General features: G+C 39.1%; 1 protein-coding gene across 2 annotated transcripts in view; it reads right to left on the reverse strand.

The window, feature by feature from the left end:
* Positions 1 to 756, reverse strand: part of JAG2 (jagged canonical Notch ligand 2) — a 94864-nt gene extending 94108 nt beyond the window's left edge. For both annotated transcript variants that reach the window (XM_070931597.1, XM_070931596.1), the window contains exon 1: positions 676 to 756. In XM_070931597.1, the coding sequence (XP_070787698.1) occupies positions 676 to 756 (81 nt within the window). The remainder of the gene's footprint in view (positions 1 to 675) is intronic.
* Between the last annotated feature and the right edge of the window lie 19348 nt (positions 757 to 20104).

The following is a 20104-nucleotide window of genomic DNA, read 5'->3' on the forward strand; positions in this document are numbered from 1 at the left end:
TAAAACTATTAAAACTATACGCACTATTAAAAGAGGCATCGGAGAGGAGAAACACAGTGCCGCAATTCCGGCTTATCGCAGTAATAGGAAGGCTGGTTGCAAGCCGCGCCAAAGACCTGCAGAATGCTCCATTGGCAGCTAAAATAGGCACTTCGACATTATTTTGATGCCAGCCGACTAGGAACTCCCCATGTTTAAAAGTAACTGGAAGCGATGCAAACCGTGTTATTGGCTTTTTTTATATATCAACGCGTTCGGGAAATGGATTAAAAACAACAACGCCGAGGGTGCTCCGCGCAAACGTGCAACGCAAGTTTGCCTCCGCGTTCTTCCAAAGCAAACATACAATTGGAAGCCTCGAGTTGTTAAGGGAGCTTGCAGATAGACATCAGTAGAAGCCGTAAGCTTTCCAATCTCCCCCGAAGCAAAATCGGGTTTCTTTTTTTGTTAGTTTCACAAAAACAGAATGTATATCTTTTTTTTTTCCCAAAAAAAAATGAAGGAGCGACAAGGTACTCAAATCTCATCACCGGGTTTAAGTGGCAAGGTAAAACAAACCGTGCAAAAGTCGTCCCCGAACGTTTTCCGCCCAAAGCTACCCTCCCCGCTCTTCCCTTTGGAACAATTACCACCACCGCAAGCCAAACCAGCCGAAAACGCAGACAGTTCTTTTACCTGCGTCCATAAAGTTAGGAGCAGCCACAGCCTGAGCGCCGCAGCAAAAAGAGCCCAGTGCCGCCCGCCACAATCCAGCATGCCTGCTGCTCCGAGCTGAACGCCTTTGGATCAGGGAAGACAGGCAAGGACTCGACAAGCCATCGACCAGCCGCGCTGCTCGGCGCATCGGCGGCAGGAAGGACAGGAAGGCTTTCGCCGGGTGCAAGCTGAAAGCTCTCCCGAGCCTTAATCCCTCCCTCCCCCGATGCTTTAAGCCTAACAGCCTGGGACCCGCGGAGGCGCAAGCCAGCGCTCGCCAGCCGGGATCCACCTAGATGAGAGCACTCCGCAACAGAAAAGAGAACGGTCTAGCAGCGGCGGCAGCAGCCGTCCCTCGCAACTCCGCTCGCTCCTCTGTGCGCCTCTGCTGTGCGAACACCCAACAAGTAGGTGCCAGAGTGACAGCTTCATCGCCCATTAGTCAGCAGCGCCTCTGCCTTCATATTAATGAGGGGGAAGGGCCCAGAGCAGCAGCGGACGGGTGTGGCCACGCGACTCCTTCAAGGGCGGGGGGGAAAAGCGAAATGAAAAACGCTGGAGCGTGCGCAGCCGTCGGAGGTTTTTCCAACCTGTCATTTATCTCCCGCCCGGCTAGGGCCCTGCGGCGGGGAGTTGCGCAAGCGGTCTGTTGCGCGTGGGCAAGGCCCTGCCCAGTACGTGCGCGGCGCTGTGGGGGTAGGAAGGGACGTGTGCCTTCTTGCCCCGTAACGTGTGCTAGACTTCGCTTCGCTGCCAGTAAAGGAGTGGTATCTCTTGTGCTCAGCAAGCGTGGTATGCCTTGGGATGGCTGTTTACAGTTATACCTGTCTGTGCGCGTTTACTCCAAGATAAAATTCTCTGAATTAATCTAAATTTTGAGTGCTTTTTCGATTTCCTCAATCCAGGAAACCATGCCCCATTCTTCTATCCTACAGTATCCAAAGGAATGGGGGGGATATGCTCAGTCAGTTTACTATTAGCGTTTGGAACGGAAACATAAAGGCCCCTAGAAGAAGTTTTGTGATGCTCATTTACTGATAAATGTTTCATAGATAAGGAGAATGCATGTTATTTTCGGTTTGGTTATGGGAGCAGGGACCAAAATAATGATCTTAGAATAACAGAGTTGGAAGGGACCTTGGAGGTCTTCTAGTCCAGCCCCCTGCCCAGGTAGGAAACCCTACACCACTTCATACAAATGGTTATCCAACAACTTCTTAAAAATTTCCAATGTTGGAACATTCACAACTTCTGCAGGCAAGTTGTTCCACTGATTAATTGTCCTGTCAGGAAATTTCTCCTTAGTTCTAAGTTGCTTCTCTCCTTGATTAGTTTCCACCCATTGCTTCTTGTTCTACCCTCAGGTGCTTTGGAGAATAGCATAATAATAGAGAATAATGGAAGTCAGTATTCCTAAATTACAAGTCTCAATCAATACCCATGTTAGCTGGGAGGAAATCTGAGAATTTTAACCCTTCATCTATAGTAGGCACCAGATTGGGTGAGTTAAATCTGTTTTACCATCCAGGAGGAATAATGAATAAATGCCAACGAGAGACTGTTTTTGTTCAGGCTAGGCTATGATTTATGGAAGCCAGTCTGAAATATACAAAATCGTAAACTACGCTGGTTGAATTTGTACAACGCAACCAGAAACTTACCAATACCATTTTATCCTAGCACATTTTAGCAGGTTGCTAAACCTGCAAGTTTTGCTTCTTATCATGTGACCCATCCAGTCTGACCATTTCATGAAGATTATTCTTCTAGCCTTGGTTTTTTCTCTGTAGAGCTCAAGATTGGTTCAAAAATTATGTCGAGCCATAAATGGTTTGCTTTGTTGGAGTATAATGTCATTCAGCATCCAGCAGCTGCAATTTATAATGAGTACTTGGTTAATAGTTAATTAGTGGTTAGAATAACACAGCATGTGTGAATGTAGCCTAGCTTGGTTTAGTGAACAAACTAAACTGGGTTTGCACACTGAATCTAGTCTATGACTGGATTTCTTACCTAAGCCACAATTAGGGTTTAATTATAAAGCATGTGTTAATAGACTATAATGATTGGATTTATACAACAATTATAAAGTCTTAATATACTTTGGGTTTGACATTTGTATGAATCAGATATTTATGAACCAGGGTTTATGGCTTAGTATATTGTTGAGCATATTCACTTTTTTTAAAAAAAAATGTATATGGCCGCCCAACTCACTCTCAGTGACCGCAGGCAGCTTACAAAGATAAAGGCCCATTGACAAATGAGGTCTTCAGGACTTGCAAAAGAATGAAAAAGTGTGAGCCAATCTTATATCTGTGGGGATGATATTCCATAGGGAGGGAGCCACCAGGGAGAAGGCCCTTCTTGGTCATGCTAGATCACAGGTGTCAAACAACAGCATCATGTTGCCATCATGTGATGTTTTGCAATGTTTTTTCCTTCATGGAACTGGGGTGGCCGTGCCTTGTGTGTGACACATCCAGCCTGTGGGCTGACAGTTTGACACCCCTGTGCTATCTCCTTAGGAGAGGGTACCTGTGGCATTCTCTGCCTCCCCGTGATTGGGAAAAGTCAGTGCTTCAAGTAACCTTAAAGCCATGTAGAGCTTTAAAGGTGGCAACCAGCACCTTGAATTGGACTTGGCAAATTGGCAGCCAATGCATCTCTCAGGAAAGATGATACGTGAGCTTCAAGGCCTGCTGCATTTTGAACCAATTGAAGCTTCTGGATACTTTTCAAGAGCATCCCCATGTAGGACCCATTGCATTTGTGGCTAACTGAGCAATAAAAATCAGCTAATGATTCAGTTACTGTTGTCAGATGGAGATGAAATGAAATTCCATTTACTGAATGCACTCTATAAAAGCCATGTCCAAGTGGCATCTTCTATATCTTTTTGGACTCCAATTCCAGTGTCCCAATCTGAACCTATTTGGGAGGCACCAGAATGAGACAATTTAACAAGTAAAATCAAAACCAAGTCCCACTATGACTATTTCCATGATGGGCCTTAAAAGTTTCTTCACGGGCATATCACTGAACCATATGCCCGTCTTCATTGCTACAAATTATTTTAACTATTTAACATAATGGTTGGATGACTCTAGAAGATGTTAAAAATGGCTACTAGGGAAATGACAGTTGTCTACAAGATACTGAGCCACAAGCCATTTAATCATAATTCAGTCTAGCATGTTATATAAACCAGGGGCATGTTTCAAAACCCGTCGCTACTGGTTCGCTCATGGGCACGCGCACAATGCTTTTGCACATGTGCAGAAGCGTCGGTGGGTGGGCGGAGCCTCCCGCCACCGCTGCTACCAATTCACCCGATCCAGGGCGAACCGGTAGCAACCCACCACTGATATAAACCTAGCCTATAAATTATCAAGATTAGTTGTTTATAAACTGATTTGTGTGAACCAGACTTCTGTAAAACTATGATTTAGCTTGTATGAACTAATTGTATAAACTAATAATGTTTGGCGGGTACTTAAGGCACTTTTTCACATAAATGCTTAATATACTACTTCAGTTTTGACTTGGGAGCAGTACATAAATTCAACCAATAAAACAGATGCTCCATGTTAAATTGATGTGAAAAATGAGATCTACCAAAAAATAGCATATTATCTCATCTTAACAGAAATGTTCAGAGTGCCAGCCAGCTAACAATGGTATCCTTTAAAATAACATTAGTTGTGTTGGCTGGTGGTTATGAGAGTTTGTCCAATACAGCTCGAGGGCATCAGATTGTAAAAGCTCCATGAGCTAGTAAATTATCAGTCACCTTATTCCCTGTACTGCCTTCCCCACCTCCTTCCCTATCATTTTTCTTTAACCTTAATATATTAATAGTTCCTCTGACTGACCACTGGCTGCTCAATTCTCTTGATATTGGAGGAAAAGCAGAGATAACATTTCTATAAATCTTAAGCCGCCTCAAACTATGTTGATAAATTCTTGATACTTTTTGTTTCAGCTTTTTGTTGTATGAAGATGTCTATTGTTGCAAGGCTGACTGGATTCCCAAATTGCACCAATTCATGCTTTGCTAGGTAAACCTATGGTAACCGTAGTTACCATAAACCAAGCACCTGCATGACCCTAATTTGGTCTAATGGCTAGAAACCAAGAAACTTAATTCTCATCCTGCCTTAGCCATGAAAGCCAGCTGGGCGATTTTGTCCCTTTCTCTCAGCCCATCCCACTTCACAGGGATATTGTTGGGAAAATAGAGGGAGGAAAGAGTATTAGGTATGTTCGCTGCCTTAAGTTATTTATAAAAATAATACATGCAATAGCAAACTAACATTAAAAAATAATACAGCCATAACTTCTTGCAGTTAAGAATTATCACATCATTACTGTAAATCACCTGTAGCAAACCATTCTTTTCCAGCTGTTCTGTGAGTGCTGAAGGTATCGGAGTTGATTGATGTCAGCTGCTTGGGCATCCACATAGTTATATGGTGTACTCAGCAGCTTGTAAGCCTAAAAAAAATCTCCCTTTCCTTCATCGTTAACCCTTTCATTCTACTGCTCTATTAGAGAGGCTTGTTAGGAACAAATAACCAAGAAGTCAATGGACTGTAATCACCCTGCTGGGCTTGGAAACATTTCATAAAGCAAGGCCCCGGCCCCCCTCTTCAGAAATCCAGCCTGATTCCTCAGCTGCCAACCGGCACACCACTCTTCTGCTATTCATGGTCAGCATATAGCTGAGCTACAGTACCTCCTTCAGCTGACACAAGAGCAGCTGCTAAATGGGAGCCAGCTGGCCAGCTGCTCACCCCAGCTCAGCTGCTTCTGCTGCACTTCATCTGTCCCATTACCCCTTATGACTCCTGTCTTTTATCTTCAAACTGTGATGGGCCTACTTGTATAGTTGCTGATCCTCACTTTGGAGTCTAGGAACCTTCCTTATCAAAGTGGGTTGGGGAAAGGTAAGAGGAGAACCAGAATCTGAATTCACTAAGACATACTTTAACCATGGTTTGGTAATTAAGTAAAAGGCAAAAGAGGTATGAGAAACCAGAGCAGAAGACAAAATAGTTGGGTTTACAGCAGTAAACAATAGGTTAGAATGGTTTAGAAATCACAATGGCTACATTCACACATTGCATGTAGTGTAGCTTGTAAACCAAATCAATGATTTAGTTTCTCTAACATAACAAGCTGTGTTGTGATCAGTATTGTTACATTATCTGCTCCTGTGACTAATTGGGAGGCAGACAATACTTTGAAATGATGGTGTGCTTTTAGTAAATGTCTTTGCTAGTTAATTAACTACATTTTTATTATTGAGCAGAAAGCGTTTTTTTTTAAAAAGCTACTTTATCCCATCATTCACTGCAACTACCAAGCAGCCAGGAAGGAGTTCATGTCTTCCAAACATTGCCTACCTACAACACTTATTCCTCGTTTTCCAGGCCCAGCTTACTTTTCAGCCTTCCCAAATAGCAAAGAATGTTGCAGAAATTCCTGAACACGCATATCATTTGTTCCACCAACTACAACCTTATGCCCTTTAATAAAACCTTAGCTAAGGAGTGTACAGTACTTGTCTATCCTACCATTGCGTTGCCTCTTCTTGTGCCAGGATGGAATGGATTTCCCAGCATCTATGCCATCCATGGCTGGTAGGAAAAAAAAAAAAAAGATTTGGAGGTGTTATCATTCATGGTCATCCCTCTTCTCTAAGGACCTGTCATCTCATTTGTATATGCCAACAGGTCAAATAGCATTCATACAGGAGCATTAGCTGGCATATGCCCAGAAATAGCATATCAAGCATTGATGCCATTGGATACTTCATAAACCTCTGGGTCAGTTCAAAAGTCTATTAGAGCTCAAAATCTTTATTCAGAACTGAGACTGTTATGTGTCGAATACCGCAACAGTTTTTATCAAGTTGCATTTCCTGTGTTCTACCAGCCAGTGCGAAGTTGAACAGGTTGTAGAAGTTCAATAAATGTAGTATGCATAATAAATGGCGTGGAGGTGGGCTTCATACCTGCTGGCCTGCATGCTACTAGAGTGGGGATAGACACATCCCAGGTAACTAATTGTGGTGAAGGAATTCTATACTAGTCTTCAACCTCATGCAGAACTAACATTTATGATGGAAGATCATGGTCTTCTTACTACTGACTTTGGCAGGTTCTGTTCCTCACTTCTATCCTATCAAAATAGAAGGCTCTGAATGCCTCTAGGGACCTGGGAAACATCTGAATTTTGATTTCTCTTATTCTACATACCGAAGGGATTTTCTGTAATTGGAAGTGCTATGATCATTGATGCAAGACGTCGAACAATGGAATGGTCATTGTTTCACTACCACTTGCTGTATTATACCTGTGGTCTAGAAGAAGGCTATAATTAGATATTGTACTATGGCCATTGGGAAATATTTGAGTGAATAAAAAGAAAAAAAAATGGTGCTGACAATTAATGTTGCCTGTTTTCTCTTTGTAATATACTTCACATGGAGAAATAATGTATCAGTGAGTAGTCCACCGGCCATGTCTGGTGAACCTCATGTCAAAAGAAGTTTTGTGGTATGAAATGCATGTTATTCCCTTTTCATTCATTGGGTTTATGTGGGTCCATTATCTACACATTCAGTACAGTTAACTGACAGAAAACAATTAGTCTCCTGGAAGATGTGTATGATTTCCAGTCTTGGCTATATGTTAATGATTACAAACATATGCTGTGGGTTGCTAGCATTAATACCCTCTTTCCTCTTGTAGCAGCTATGGGACATATGTATTTCTGGATCTTGCCTTTTTCATTAGAGAAAATAGAATCCTGGGCTTGGAAGGGACCTTGGAGGTCTTCTGGTTCAATCCCCTAGCCAAGTTTCTATCCATTGTTTCTTGTTCCGCTGTTGGCACTATTGAGAATAAATCCACATATTTTCCCCTGTGACAGCATTTCAAGTATCTTTTTCTTTTAGTATTCTCTTCTTTAGGTTTAACTGTTCTTCATAGCATTTAGCCTCCAAGCTTCTCACCATCTTTGTTGGTCTTCTCTGCATACTTTTTTCAATATCATTACTGCAGTGGTTGTTCAAAGGAGTAGTGCAACCTTAGATCACTAGGTGAGTGCAGGAGAGAATAAAGAGAGAAAAAAATTAAGCGTAGATGATTCCTTGATTAGTTATTGACTATAACTTAAGCAGGGGTGAAATCTACTTACTTTCCTTACCGGTTTGGAAACGCATACGCCACGCAGGAGGTAAAAAAAAAAACATTACTTCCTAGTTAAAACCAGGAAGTAATGACACCCGGTCGGCGATCGCTACCGGATCGCTGAACCACAGGGAGAAATCGCTACCGGATCAGGAAATCCGGTCCAATCCGGGAGCATTTCACCCCTAATTTAAGATGATGATGATGATGATGATGATGATGATGATGATGATGATGATGATAATTTTATTTCTATACCGCCCTTCTTCTAGATACATAACCATGGATAACTGTCATACTGAAAATATTGGACATCTTTGTCAGCAAACATACAGATCCAGGATGAAAACAAGTTATTGTGTCAGAATATTCTGTTCAGATTGTCCCTAAATCCAATTCCTGTAAAGAAGCAACTATCAAAGAATATGTTAGTAACCACATATCCTTTCAGTGCTTCCTATCTCTCTTTCTCTCCTCCCTCCCCATTTCCCCTTTCTTCCCGTTCTTCCATCTTCCATCTTCTTTTATCAGTGGATTCAGATATACATCTGAATGTGCGTAGATAAGTCAGCCCTTGGTCATCTACCTAATTAGCCAATGGACGGTTCCCTTTAATTCTATTTATCCAGGACATATACATTTAGAGCCAAATATTTCTGGTGGCTTTGAACTTTGGTGTTGGAGAAGATTCCTGAGAATACCTAGGACAGCCAAGCAAACAAACGAATGGATCATTGAACAAATCAACTCAGAGTTTCACTTGAGACACAAATGGCTAAACTCAAATCCTCCTTTGGGGAAAAAAATGCAAGACCTAAGTCTCTGGAGGAGGCTGTAATGCTGGGAAAAGTGGAAAGGAAAGAAAACAAGAGGTTGACTAGTAGCAAGGTATACAGATTCACTTACAGAGGTCAGTGGTGATGGAAGATCAGACAGACCAGCTTAGAGATAGGTCGTCATGGAGACTATGTGGTCACTAGAAGTTAAAATGATTTGATGGCACATAATTAATTTCTGGCAGGAAAATGCTGCTGTTTTGGCCATTGTATGAAGTCAAGTTCATCTCCCCCTTTATTTATTTATTTAAACATATTTGTATCCTATTGCAATCAAAAACCCATCTTTGATGGCTCACTTTTTCTAAAAGTAAAGAAGGGTAGACTAAGTGGCCTTCTTAGGGTTTTGGCACTCTTGGCCAAAATTTAGGTTCATAGCCTGGAGAACTGATCTGACTGGTCACTGGAGGGCCCAATTGACTGCAGAGCTGTACCAAATTTCTTTCAATAGCTCAAACTCCTTTGAAGTCAGTTTTACATTTCCTTCAACTTTTTGATGAAACTATCACAACATGTTGGGTTTGGGGCCACCCTTGAAGATTACTTTAAAAAACTGGAAATAATTCAGTGAATGATCAATATATTGTTAAAGTGCTTTTGGTTATTGGTAGCACATCTGGCTAGTGCTTAAGGAATTACACTGTATGCAGAGATGTCCCCACAGGGAAGTGCAAGTGGGGCAAATGACAGCATGTATATAGGGAAGTCATCAATGAAATTATGAGATTTGTATGCTTGTTTTTTATCAGATGTCAGGGTAATATTACATAATTGTGTATTTTTGTGTTTGATATCATCATGTTACCATTTTGGTATCATCTTTACTTGTTCTAGACAATATTGCCTTCTGATCTGCTTCTGAACATAATTCCAAGTGCTGTTACTTAGCTACACAGGTTTACATGACTTTAAATCTAGATATCTGCCCAAGGGATAAATCTTTTCCCTCATCAGCTTGCCTTATACTTTAAAATCATCTTTGCACTGACTATTGCTGCTATTGCTATACCTGTGCTACTATTACAATTAGTACCCTCAAACTATTGCTAGCTTTTATTTTATCTGTGAAGGAGGCTGATGACTCTGGTCTCTTCTGCCTTAACTTTGCAAGATGCTTAATTTACCTGTCTACATAAGTTCCTACTGGCTGGGTTAACATCTATTGTGTTATTATGATTTGTTAAACTGATTAATTGATTGATTTGGTGTGATATATGATCCCAGTGTCTATTTGAGAATTATAGAGTGACCTCATTCACGTACATTGCTGTTATTTTTTTTATTTCATATTGAAAGAATCTACCTATTGTGGTCCAATAGTACATACAAACCAGGTCATTATGGCTTGTTCAAAATATGGTTTAATAAAACATTTTAACTAAAGTTATTGGCTTTATATATACATAGCACAGTAGATGAACCTGGTGATTATCTGTGAAACCCATAAGTGAAGAAAAACGAATAAGGACCATGGAATAGATAGAAAACATCTTAAGTTTTACAAACTCCCAACATGAATTTCTGTTAATCATGAAATGCGGGCATGCGGTGATGTGCAAAGATAACCATTCTGCAAACCAATAGATTATGAAGCTGAAATTATTAATATGGATGCAACTTCTCACCTGTGAGCGAACTGCTTTGATGTAAGTGAACTTGCACCTGAAAAATACATGTCTAAAATTGTGGAGTTTTGTGCCTGATCTATTTACATTAAGCTATCCCTACAAGATTGATAACAATGCAGTAGAAGTGTTTGTACAAAGCTAGAATGCTTGGGAAATGTCACTATGTAGTAAGAGAAAACATTAACAGTGTGCAGCACCATGGAAGAAACAGTCTGCTGATAACAAGAAAGAGATTGTTTCATCTGCCAAACACTAAGTATACTGAAAAAGCATTGTAAATCTCTGGCAGAAACCCAAGATGAAAACATAATAACTTGCAGTAGAGGGAACCATTCAGTGATTCATATGAGGTTAATTTCCAGAGTGCCTCGGGGCTTTTGCCAAAGGCAAGCTGTACTTGAATATTGAGCTTCCATCGAGATACAGAACTACTTTGCTCTCAATGGGAAGCATCTGTCAGTCTCTGTGTGTGCAGCTGCAATTTATTGCAATGTTTTGTTTTCCAATAAATTTTCATAGGTGCTTAGGGAGACTCACAACAGTTGTTATATCACTGAGACAAAGTGTTACTTTGGAACTTTTAAGGCAAAAGTCCCATGAAAGCAAATTTTCTTTTTCTAAAAAGTAAAGATCTTCAAGTTTCTGTCACCTCCAAGTAATTACAGTACATAGACATTTCTATTATTTTTTTTTACTAGCAATGTTGTGAATATAATTTGCTGTTGTCTTCTCTCTTTTTTTTCACTTCCCAGTTTAGTCTAAAGCCTTGGCTTTCTTAGTGCTCTCCCTGCAAAAACTCCATTGATTAAATTTGAGGAAAATTCATAATACATGAAACATCTGTGCTTGCTGAATAATGTTATGGAATTTATAGCTACAAGCTACAGTGATGGCCACTGACTTATATGACCTTGAAAGAATCAAACAAACTATAGAGAAGGTTTATTAATATTTGTTTGATGGTAATAATTTTTAATTGACATTTTTCTCAATGGTATGGTTAGATCCTCTGTTACAAAATGTGTATGTATGCCTGTGTTTATGTGTGTAGTCTCAGAGTACGTTTGATACTTTGTAAACATCAATTGAACAAAACAATGCATCATAGAACAACAATGTTTGAATCAATATACCTTAAATGAGCTAACATAGAATATGTCCAAAATGTGGGACTGTAATAAAATGTGTGAATTGCCTTAGGAAAAGAGGGGAAGAGATGCTGCTTAGAAAACAAAAAAGAAGGAAAGGAATCCCTAGTAGCTTAACAGTCAGAGAAAAAATAACAGGAAGGACCTGCTTTAATGGTTCAAGCCGGGAAGTTTATGACTTCAGATTTTGCAAGATTCTATTAATATAATCTTATGATAACATAGAATTCATTTCATCTAGTCCTGTTTCCTATTTGTTTTTCTGGTGGGAGTGGGGAACCCTTGACTCCCATGGGACTGAAAGTTGGCAAAGTTGTATCTGCTTCAATGCCCCCATGCCGTCTGCCTACACTTTCCAGAAACCCGTAGATTGTGTGGCACAAGGAAAGATGAGAAGGGCATATTCCCACCTTCTTTCCCGCTTCCCTCTGGCCCCTATATCCAATCAGCTGGCTGAAAGGACTGTTGGACAAGCGGACATTGGCTGCTTTGGAACTTAGGCTAAAATGTGAAATCTCTTTAATAACAGTGGCTAGTGAGAGAAGAATGATGGAGCGACCTCATGGATGGATGTCTGCTGTCTGAGGGAGGTCAATGTGTGAGCCCTCCTTCTCCTTGAAAGGAGGGGCCCTTGATAGGCTGGAATGAAAAGTGGGAGTACAGTTTTCCTCATGGTCCACAGCTTGTTTTGTTTCCTTCCCCACAACAAAATAGCCGGTAGTTCCACAGGTCAGTTGAGGTGAGTAGGTGGCAGTGGCGGCAGCAGCCTCACCAGAGCTTCTGTGAGGGCTGTGACGTGAGAACAAATGGTGGAGGCCTATATTATACATGGAAAGAGGAAGGACAAGGGAGTAACTGGGATTTCTGCTGGCATGGAAGGGCTGGCTGGGAGGTGCCGAAGATGGGTAAGTCCTCTTCCTTCATGGAGGGGAGGGGGCCCTTGGTCCCACACTAGAATGGGGATAGTGGTACACTTTTCCTTGCAGTCCACTTCTCCCTTTGTTCCCCTACCCCACCCCCAGTAAAATGGCAGGAGGTTCTTTAGGTAAGCCAAGGAGAAAACTTCATTGGGGCATTCCGGAGAGTCATGAAGGGAGGAGAAACAGAGCAAACCATGTTATAAGTGGAAATAAGAATGAGTCATGAGTTGTCATGTGTGTGTATACACATATACCCCTACAGAGAGAAAAAGACATGATAAAATGTCACATAAGGATCTTCATGGTTGAGTAGGGTTTGGATCTGGGACATGTCCCTTCCTACCTAATTTTCTAACCTTCAGGTCACAAAACTATTTTGGGTCTCTATGGTCATGAGTGCTCAGAGGCTACACACTGCCAGGTTTTAAAGATAGCTAATAGAGAAGGACTCTTGCTTTTATGTCTTCCTTTGGGCCCCAGGAGTACTAGCCGAATTGTTATCTAGGTGACTAGAGGATCTGAAAGATTAGATTTACAATTACCAGCTTCACACATTGTCCTGGAAGGGAAATGAACAGTTTGCAGGGAAGAATAATTGATTAGGAGAAAGGTTAAGCACCCTCCTTATACTAAAGATGCTTTGCAATAAATGCCCCATATCTTTGAAATCCTTTTGCAAATGTAAGCATGGTGTTGGAATTTAGCACCCACCCCTCTCCTAGAAGAATGAAATATTCTAGGAAATATTAAAAAGGCAAATTATATTTCCCTGGATGAGAAATGGAGAAATACGTTTTTTTTAGGCAGGAAAAAACAAAGGTAGGATTAGCCCTCAGCCATAATAGGAATTGCCCAAAGCCCCTTCATTACACCACCCAGCACAGTTCAACCAAGCTTGACTCAGAAAACCTACAAGGTTAGCTATGATCCCTACAGCAGCCAATAGCTTGCCACAGGAACGGGAAGCTAAAATTCAAAGCCCAAGAGAGGGTATAAATCTCTCTCTCTCTCTCACCCATGTGCTTGATTGCCCAGGACCTCAAACCATGTGTTCCTGTCCACCATTAAACCATCTTTCCAAACAGTCTCCGTGTTTCCAGTCTCTTTCCCCACTTGGAACTGAACCCTTTGGGCCAGTCTCAGCCAACACCCTCACAGGGTTGTTGTTGTGGGGAAAATAGGAGTCTCATGTGCATTCATTGCTGTGACTTAGTTATAAAAATAATAAAGATGGGATAGAAATAAAATAAATAAATAAATAAATAATAAAACACTGTATAACTCAATAGTTCTAGGAAATATTAATAGGTTAATATAGTTGTACACCCTGGATGACTCATATTTTTATTTTATTCTATTTTATAGAAATAGTAGAAACACATACACCCCTGAATACAAAAATACAAAGGTAAACAGTGAAATACACTGTGAAATGACATATTAGAAACACTTAATGAATTATTCAAATAGGTCTCAATAAAACAAATAGAGAAAAAAAGCCAAAATAAGAGAATGCAGAGAATTAAAAAAAAAAAACCTGGTATTAAACATCTCTCTCTCTCTCTCTCTCTCTCTCTCTCTCTCTCTCTCTCTCTCTCTCTTTCTTTCTCTCTCTCTCTCTATCTCTATATATAACATATAGAAATTTGGTTTACAAAGATATATAGGAATTTTGTTTACAAAAAAGACCTTATTATATTATCGAATAAAAAAGTATCCCATAATGGAACTTTGTTAGTCTAAAATATCATGAAATCTGTACCATAGCAAAACATGCTCCATTTTCTGATTAGTAGAAAACACGGCATTTTTCAAGAGTCAAATTATACATTTTGAAACAAGAACACCTAAAGCGTTCTAGTTACCACAATTAGAGATCTGTCACTGTCAGTATTCAAAATAATTCTCACTGAATAAAACGGATGCACTTTATTTTGCAGTTCTAAGGCATATAAACTGTTGTTCCTATGTTTTCTCACAAATCTTTTACAGCAGAAACGAATATAATATTATCACATAATATTATAATATAATATTAGTCTTTAAAGATGCCACAGTCTTTGTTACAGGGGTCTAAGTGAGCCACATATTTCCATAAAACTTACTCCCTGTTTAATATTTGTAGAACTACATCTTTTTTAAAAACATGGATGTTTTAAAACTTAAAAACTTGGATGTAATGCAATCTATGTATAGATGTATCATATACCTAAAATAATTTATAATTTAAATATAAACAAATGTGAAAATTAACATTGTAGATCCCTTTAGCAGGTAGGACAGAAAAGGTATTGAGAGAAAATTATGACAATAATGCTATAATTCATTTTTGGAAGAAAATAATATTTTTGTATATTTAAAATTCATCCCTTAGTTTCAAAAGATAAAGACTCACATTCTTCAATCTTGATTTCTCTGATTTGTCTCACTAATTAAAAGTTGCAGTTAATCATTTAAAATTTCAGCTAGTATTTCTTTCATCCATGTTATAATCTTATCTTATCTAATCTTTTTATCTAATCTTAACTTCAAGGTTTTGGTTACCACCTTTAGAGCGCGCCATGGCATCGGACCGGGGTATTTACGAGACCGCCTTCTGCTACCAATAGCCTCTCACCGACCAGTACGCTCCCATAGAGAGGGGCTTCTCAGGGTGCCGTCGGCCAAACAGTGTTGACTGGCGGCCCCCAGGGGGAAAGCCTTCTCTGTGGGGGCACCTACCATCTGGAACGAGCTCCCCCCAGAGATACGGAGGATCCCGGACTTGCGCACGTTTCGTCGTGCTCTCAAAACTTTTTTATTTCAGCAGGCTGGCCTGGCCTAACTCTCCTCTTTTAAATTTTTAATTCATTTGATTTTATAAATTGGGTGTTTTAATCTGTGTTTCGGCCAAAATATTTAATAATTTTAAGGGACTTTTAATATTTGTATTATCTGTATTTTATCTTGGCTGTTCACCGCCCTGAGTCCTTCGGGAGTAGGGCGGTATAGAAATTTGATAAATAAATAAATAAATAAATAAATAAATAAATAAATAAATAAATAAATAAATAATCAACTTTCAAGAGACAAATGATGACAATATGTTTCTGTCAGACATCTAGAGTTAGGATAAAATTATCAAGGATGGTGGACAGATATTGTTTCACAGTGGAACACACGTAAAAACCTGGGGGAATCTTTGATCACACTATCACAGCTGCCATCTTGATCATATCTTGTGGATCCCCCTGCATTGTTCAAATGTATTTCTTACGGCTTCTCTTACCCTGAGACTGAGCTCTGGAATGGATCTTAAACTCTGATTAAATTTTACTCTTGCAATCTATAAATGTTTTAAAAAATAAATAGCTAGCTGGTAGCCTGGAGTCTCCTGAAACCATTTTATCTACCTTCTGATGGATTTAAGAGCTTGGGATTAGTCTGCTTTTACTTGATTTGAGAACAAATTGATTTCTTTACTATGTGTTATGCACATAAAACAATAAACATTGTTTTCTGCAATTACCAATATCTGCGAACGGTATGTAATGTTGTCTCTTAAATTAGCTTTACATTTTGTCTAATTTCATCCTATTGCATTTGGCCAATTTTATCTCTCACCAATAACATTTTGAATTTTATTTTCAGTTCTTGCAAAAACAGTTTGTGTCATCAGTAAATCTGATCAGTATTTCTTCCATGTCATTAATAAACATATTGCCCAGCAGAGAAGCCAGGATTCGATCATTGTGACATCTTATCTGATATCTGGTTCCATTGTGATGAAGAATTATTAATGAGCACTTCTGAGTATAATTTGAAAACCAGTTATGTATTCACTTAATTTTCATGGGATACTTTGTTAAACTTTTTACTGGAAAAAGATACATCTCCTGAATTAAATAATTAAAGAAGTTATCCAGGAAAAAGTCCAGCATGGCTTCAAAAGTCATGATAAGTTACCATGTTGCAAAACAATCTCTTTATGTTGTGGCTCTAGAACAGGGGTGTCAAACTTGATTTCATTGAGGGCTACATCAGGGTTATGTTTGACCTTGGGGGCTGGGTGGGTGTGGCCGTGGTGGGCATGGCCAGCTTGACATCACTCATGTGGGGGCACCCCTCCCAGGCTCCGTTTTCAGCTGTGACGACCTGCAACGCTTTGCCAGCGGAAACAGAGCTGGCAGAGCATTGCCAAGCTCCGTTTTCGCTGGCAGAGGCACCATGGGCCGGTCCTTTGTTGTTTCCAGGGCAGCCCTGTGGGCCAGATCTAAGCACCCTGCGGGCCGCATCTGGCCCACGGGCCTTGAGTTTGACACCCCTGCTCGAGAATCTCCTAAATTATTCAGATCAAACTGACTGGTCTGCATTTTCCTTTTATAAAATAGGGATAGCACATGCCCTTATCATGTGTCACTTCATCAGCTTTCTGGCATTTCTTAAATATTATAAAGTTTTCGTCAAACAACTAATTTGTTTAGTACCTGACAGCCTTAGATAGCTAGATCAGGAAACTGATTCCACAAGAAGACTAAACATTACTGAATGGGCTCCAGTAATAGAATCTTGCAACTCTGCCTGTTTCTCCCCTTGCCTTCCTCTTACAACCCAGGGAATTGGGCGGAACTAGTCTGAGTATTTTTCTTATAGGTTCCTGCCTCCCTGGCTTAATGTATATTTCTTCTGCTGTTGTTCTAAAAACCCCATCTATCTTCTCCAAGGTCATTTGGTTCCCTACAATACTCTAGGATACAATTCCTCTGCAAGGAATTTATATTTGCAAATAAAGAGAAATTCTCTCAGTTTCTGTCAGTCTCTATTTTGAATCCTACCTCTGGATAACATTTCTTTTAAATCACATCACTTTTAAATTTGAATACGTAACTGCTGGAGGTGCATTAATTCTCTTCATACATTTCCAAAATAGTTTCTTTCTTTCCACCAAAATTGTTCTGAATTGTCTCCGCCTCTTTTAATCTTAACTATTCTTTGCTCTTTTTGAGCACATTCTACAACTACTGGTATATCTTTTTCCATTTTCCATTTATATGCCTAATGTAATCTTTTTCTCATAGTAGTTTGCAGAAATCATTTTCTTACATGTATTTTTTTCTCATTTACAACCTCTTTCACGTTCTCATTCCACCAAGCCCATTGTGTAACTCCACACACTTCCATGGTGCTATACAATAGATTGCTTTTCACTTTGTACCAAACAAATTCCACATTTTCTTCCTACCATGCCCTACCAAAAATGATCTGTCCAAATTCAAAGCACTCATCACCTTCAGTCCTTCATAATTGTGCTTTTAGATTTATTTATTATTTCTTACTATGTTTATGAATAGAAAACTACATATTTGAAATCAACAGATTACTTTCTAAACAAATATTCTCATTCTCATTCATTTTTGGATTTCTGATTGGCACCCACTTTTTTGCACTTTTTCTTCTTGCTCCCATTTATTCATTCACATCATCCAGAAAAATAATCTCTCTCTCCCCCCCCAACCCGGATTGCATTATTTCAGAATGTTGCCAACTGTACAAGATATTATAAGATATTAAAGAAAGAGGAGGCTTAATCTACCTGATTTGAAATTGTATTATGCAACTTGCTTAGTCTGGATGAAGAAGTGAGTGATGCTGAGAAACAGGAGGTTGTTAGGATTAGAAGGGCATGCTTTAAGATTTGGTTGGCATGACTATTTATTTAAAGTTCAGGTTAATTGTAGATTTCAAAAATCATTTTACTACACATGCCATATAGAGAATATACCTTTATGGCTGTCACTACAAGAAGAATATTATACAAGATAATTAAGCATAAAAGGTTAACATATGGTGGTGTATTGGAATTCTTCCAAGAACATTTTAAAATAAAATTAAAAGAGATCTGATATCAGAAGGATACATACATAGTACATGTCAGTGGTTTCCCTATGTACAACTATTAGAAAGATTCAAAGTAGATAAAAGGGCTTTTGGTTTTGAGCAAAGTAAGATGGAATTCAAAATGCAATGTTGAAACAAAAGATGAACAAGTGAAAGTTTGATAAAATGGGCTAAAAACTTTGGGTATAGTATACACACGGGAGTCTATATAGACGGAAGGATTGAAATTCACATTGGGTTGCAATCTTAAAGAGAAATTTTATAAAATTATGTACCATTGGTATTTATTACCAGAAAAATAATTGAAAAAGAATCTCAAATATAGGCTGAGAATGTGAACAACAAGAGGTGATGTTTTATTATGCTTGCTGGACATTAAAAAAAAACTTTAAAAATGGATTCAAATATCTACATTAATTCAGAAGAGATTTTAAAATATACAATAATATACAATCGAAACCAGAGACAATCTCTTTGGTACTGATGGATAAACAGTTGGAAAAAAATCTATGGAACTTTATGAGCATGATTTTAAAACTGGAGTGGTAGGAACATTCGAAAGAGATAGGGAATCATAAAACATTAGCATGTGAAAGACTATATCTATTAGGTTACAGAGTACCCTAATATAGTATATATTAAGTGCCCATTGACTTTAGTTTATAATGTTGGCCATGAAACACAAGCCAGAAGTTATCATCTGAGAATGTTGAGTGCTGCTGCAGAGAACCTGGCAACATTGTATGTTGGAGCAGATTTAGTATCTGAACCCAACAGCATGAAGTAAAATTGTCCTAGCTGATACTGGTACAAAAATTGATACCAGTGCAAGTGTGGTAAGAGCACTGGAGAAGCACATGCTCTGTTATTTTTATGCATCTAGAAATGCAAGGACATTTTGGTTCTTAAAAGTAAACATTGACTTGATGGGACACAATCAATAATTCATAATTATATCAAAACTTTTACTTCCTTAATGCATTCATCATTTCCACGCTTGATGATTTAATCTCCTGCCTTCATACATATCCTTTATAGCTGCATAATATATTTTTCTGACTTTCGGTTGTCAGATCATGCTTTTTACATTTAGCTTCTGTTACATTCCAAGTCACAATTTCCTATCATTGGATGGGCCTTTAGATATTGACCTTCACCACTCATCATGGCTTTAGTCAATCACGATTTTTGCATAATGTTTTTTTAGTAAGACAGAGGAGTTAGAGAATAGGTTACCTATCTTAATTAAACCAGTGCCACATGCATCGTTCTTTGGTAATGGTACAGACAGCACAGTCCATGTCCAGTTTTGCTTCAACCGCAATCTGTGCATCTGTGCAAGTTAGGATCTCCTACCTAGGAGCTAGATGCAATATATTGACACACACTCAACATGTGTCCCCCTCCTACCTTCTAGGTTGGAATAATTTTGATTTGTTCCTTTTTATCATTCTATAATAATTATTATTTGAACAGAGATATTTTAATCAAACTGCCCATTTCATTTTGACAGCAGTCTGCTCACAGTTTTGCTTTTTCCTTCTTTTCTACTGATAAAGAGTCTAGAGTGCACTTAAAGACTTTCATACCATACCGAACTCCATCTTCCTCCACATACAATTCACAATGGAGGAAGAAATAGCTAGGCAATTACCATTTTTAGATGTACTTGTCAACAGACGAAGATGGAAGTCAGTTTATCTCAAGGCCACCAATACCCCATGCATTCTGAATTCCAACAGTAACCATCCACTGTTACAGAAAAAGAGTTGCATTAGAACACTATGTCAGCTGGATCTC

The sequence above is a fragment of the Pituophis catenifer genome, unplaced genomic scaffold (genome assembly GCF_029215685.1).
Source record: "Pituophis catenifer annectens isolate HBS135680 unplaced genomic scaffold, rPitCat1.0.hap2 SCAF_1, whole genome shotgun sequence".
Taxonomy (NCBI): domain Eukaryota; kingdom Metazoa; phylum Chordata; class Lepidosauria; order Squamata; family Colubridae; genus Pituophis; species Pituophis catenifer.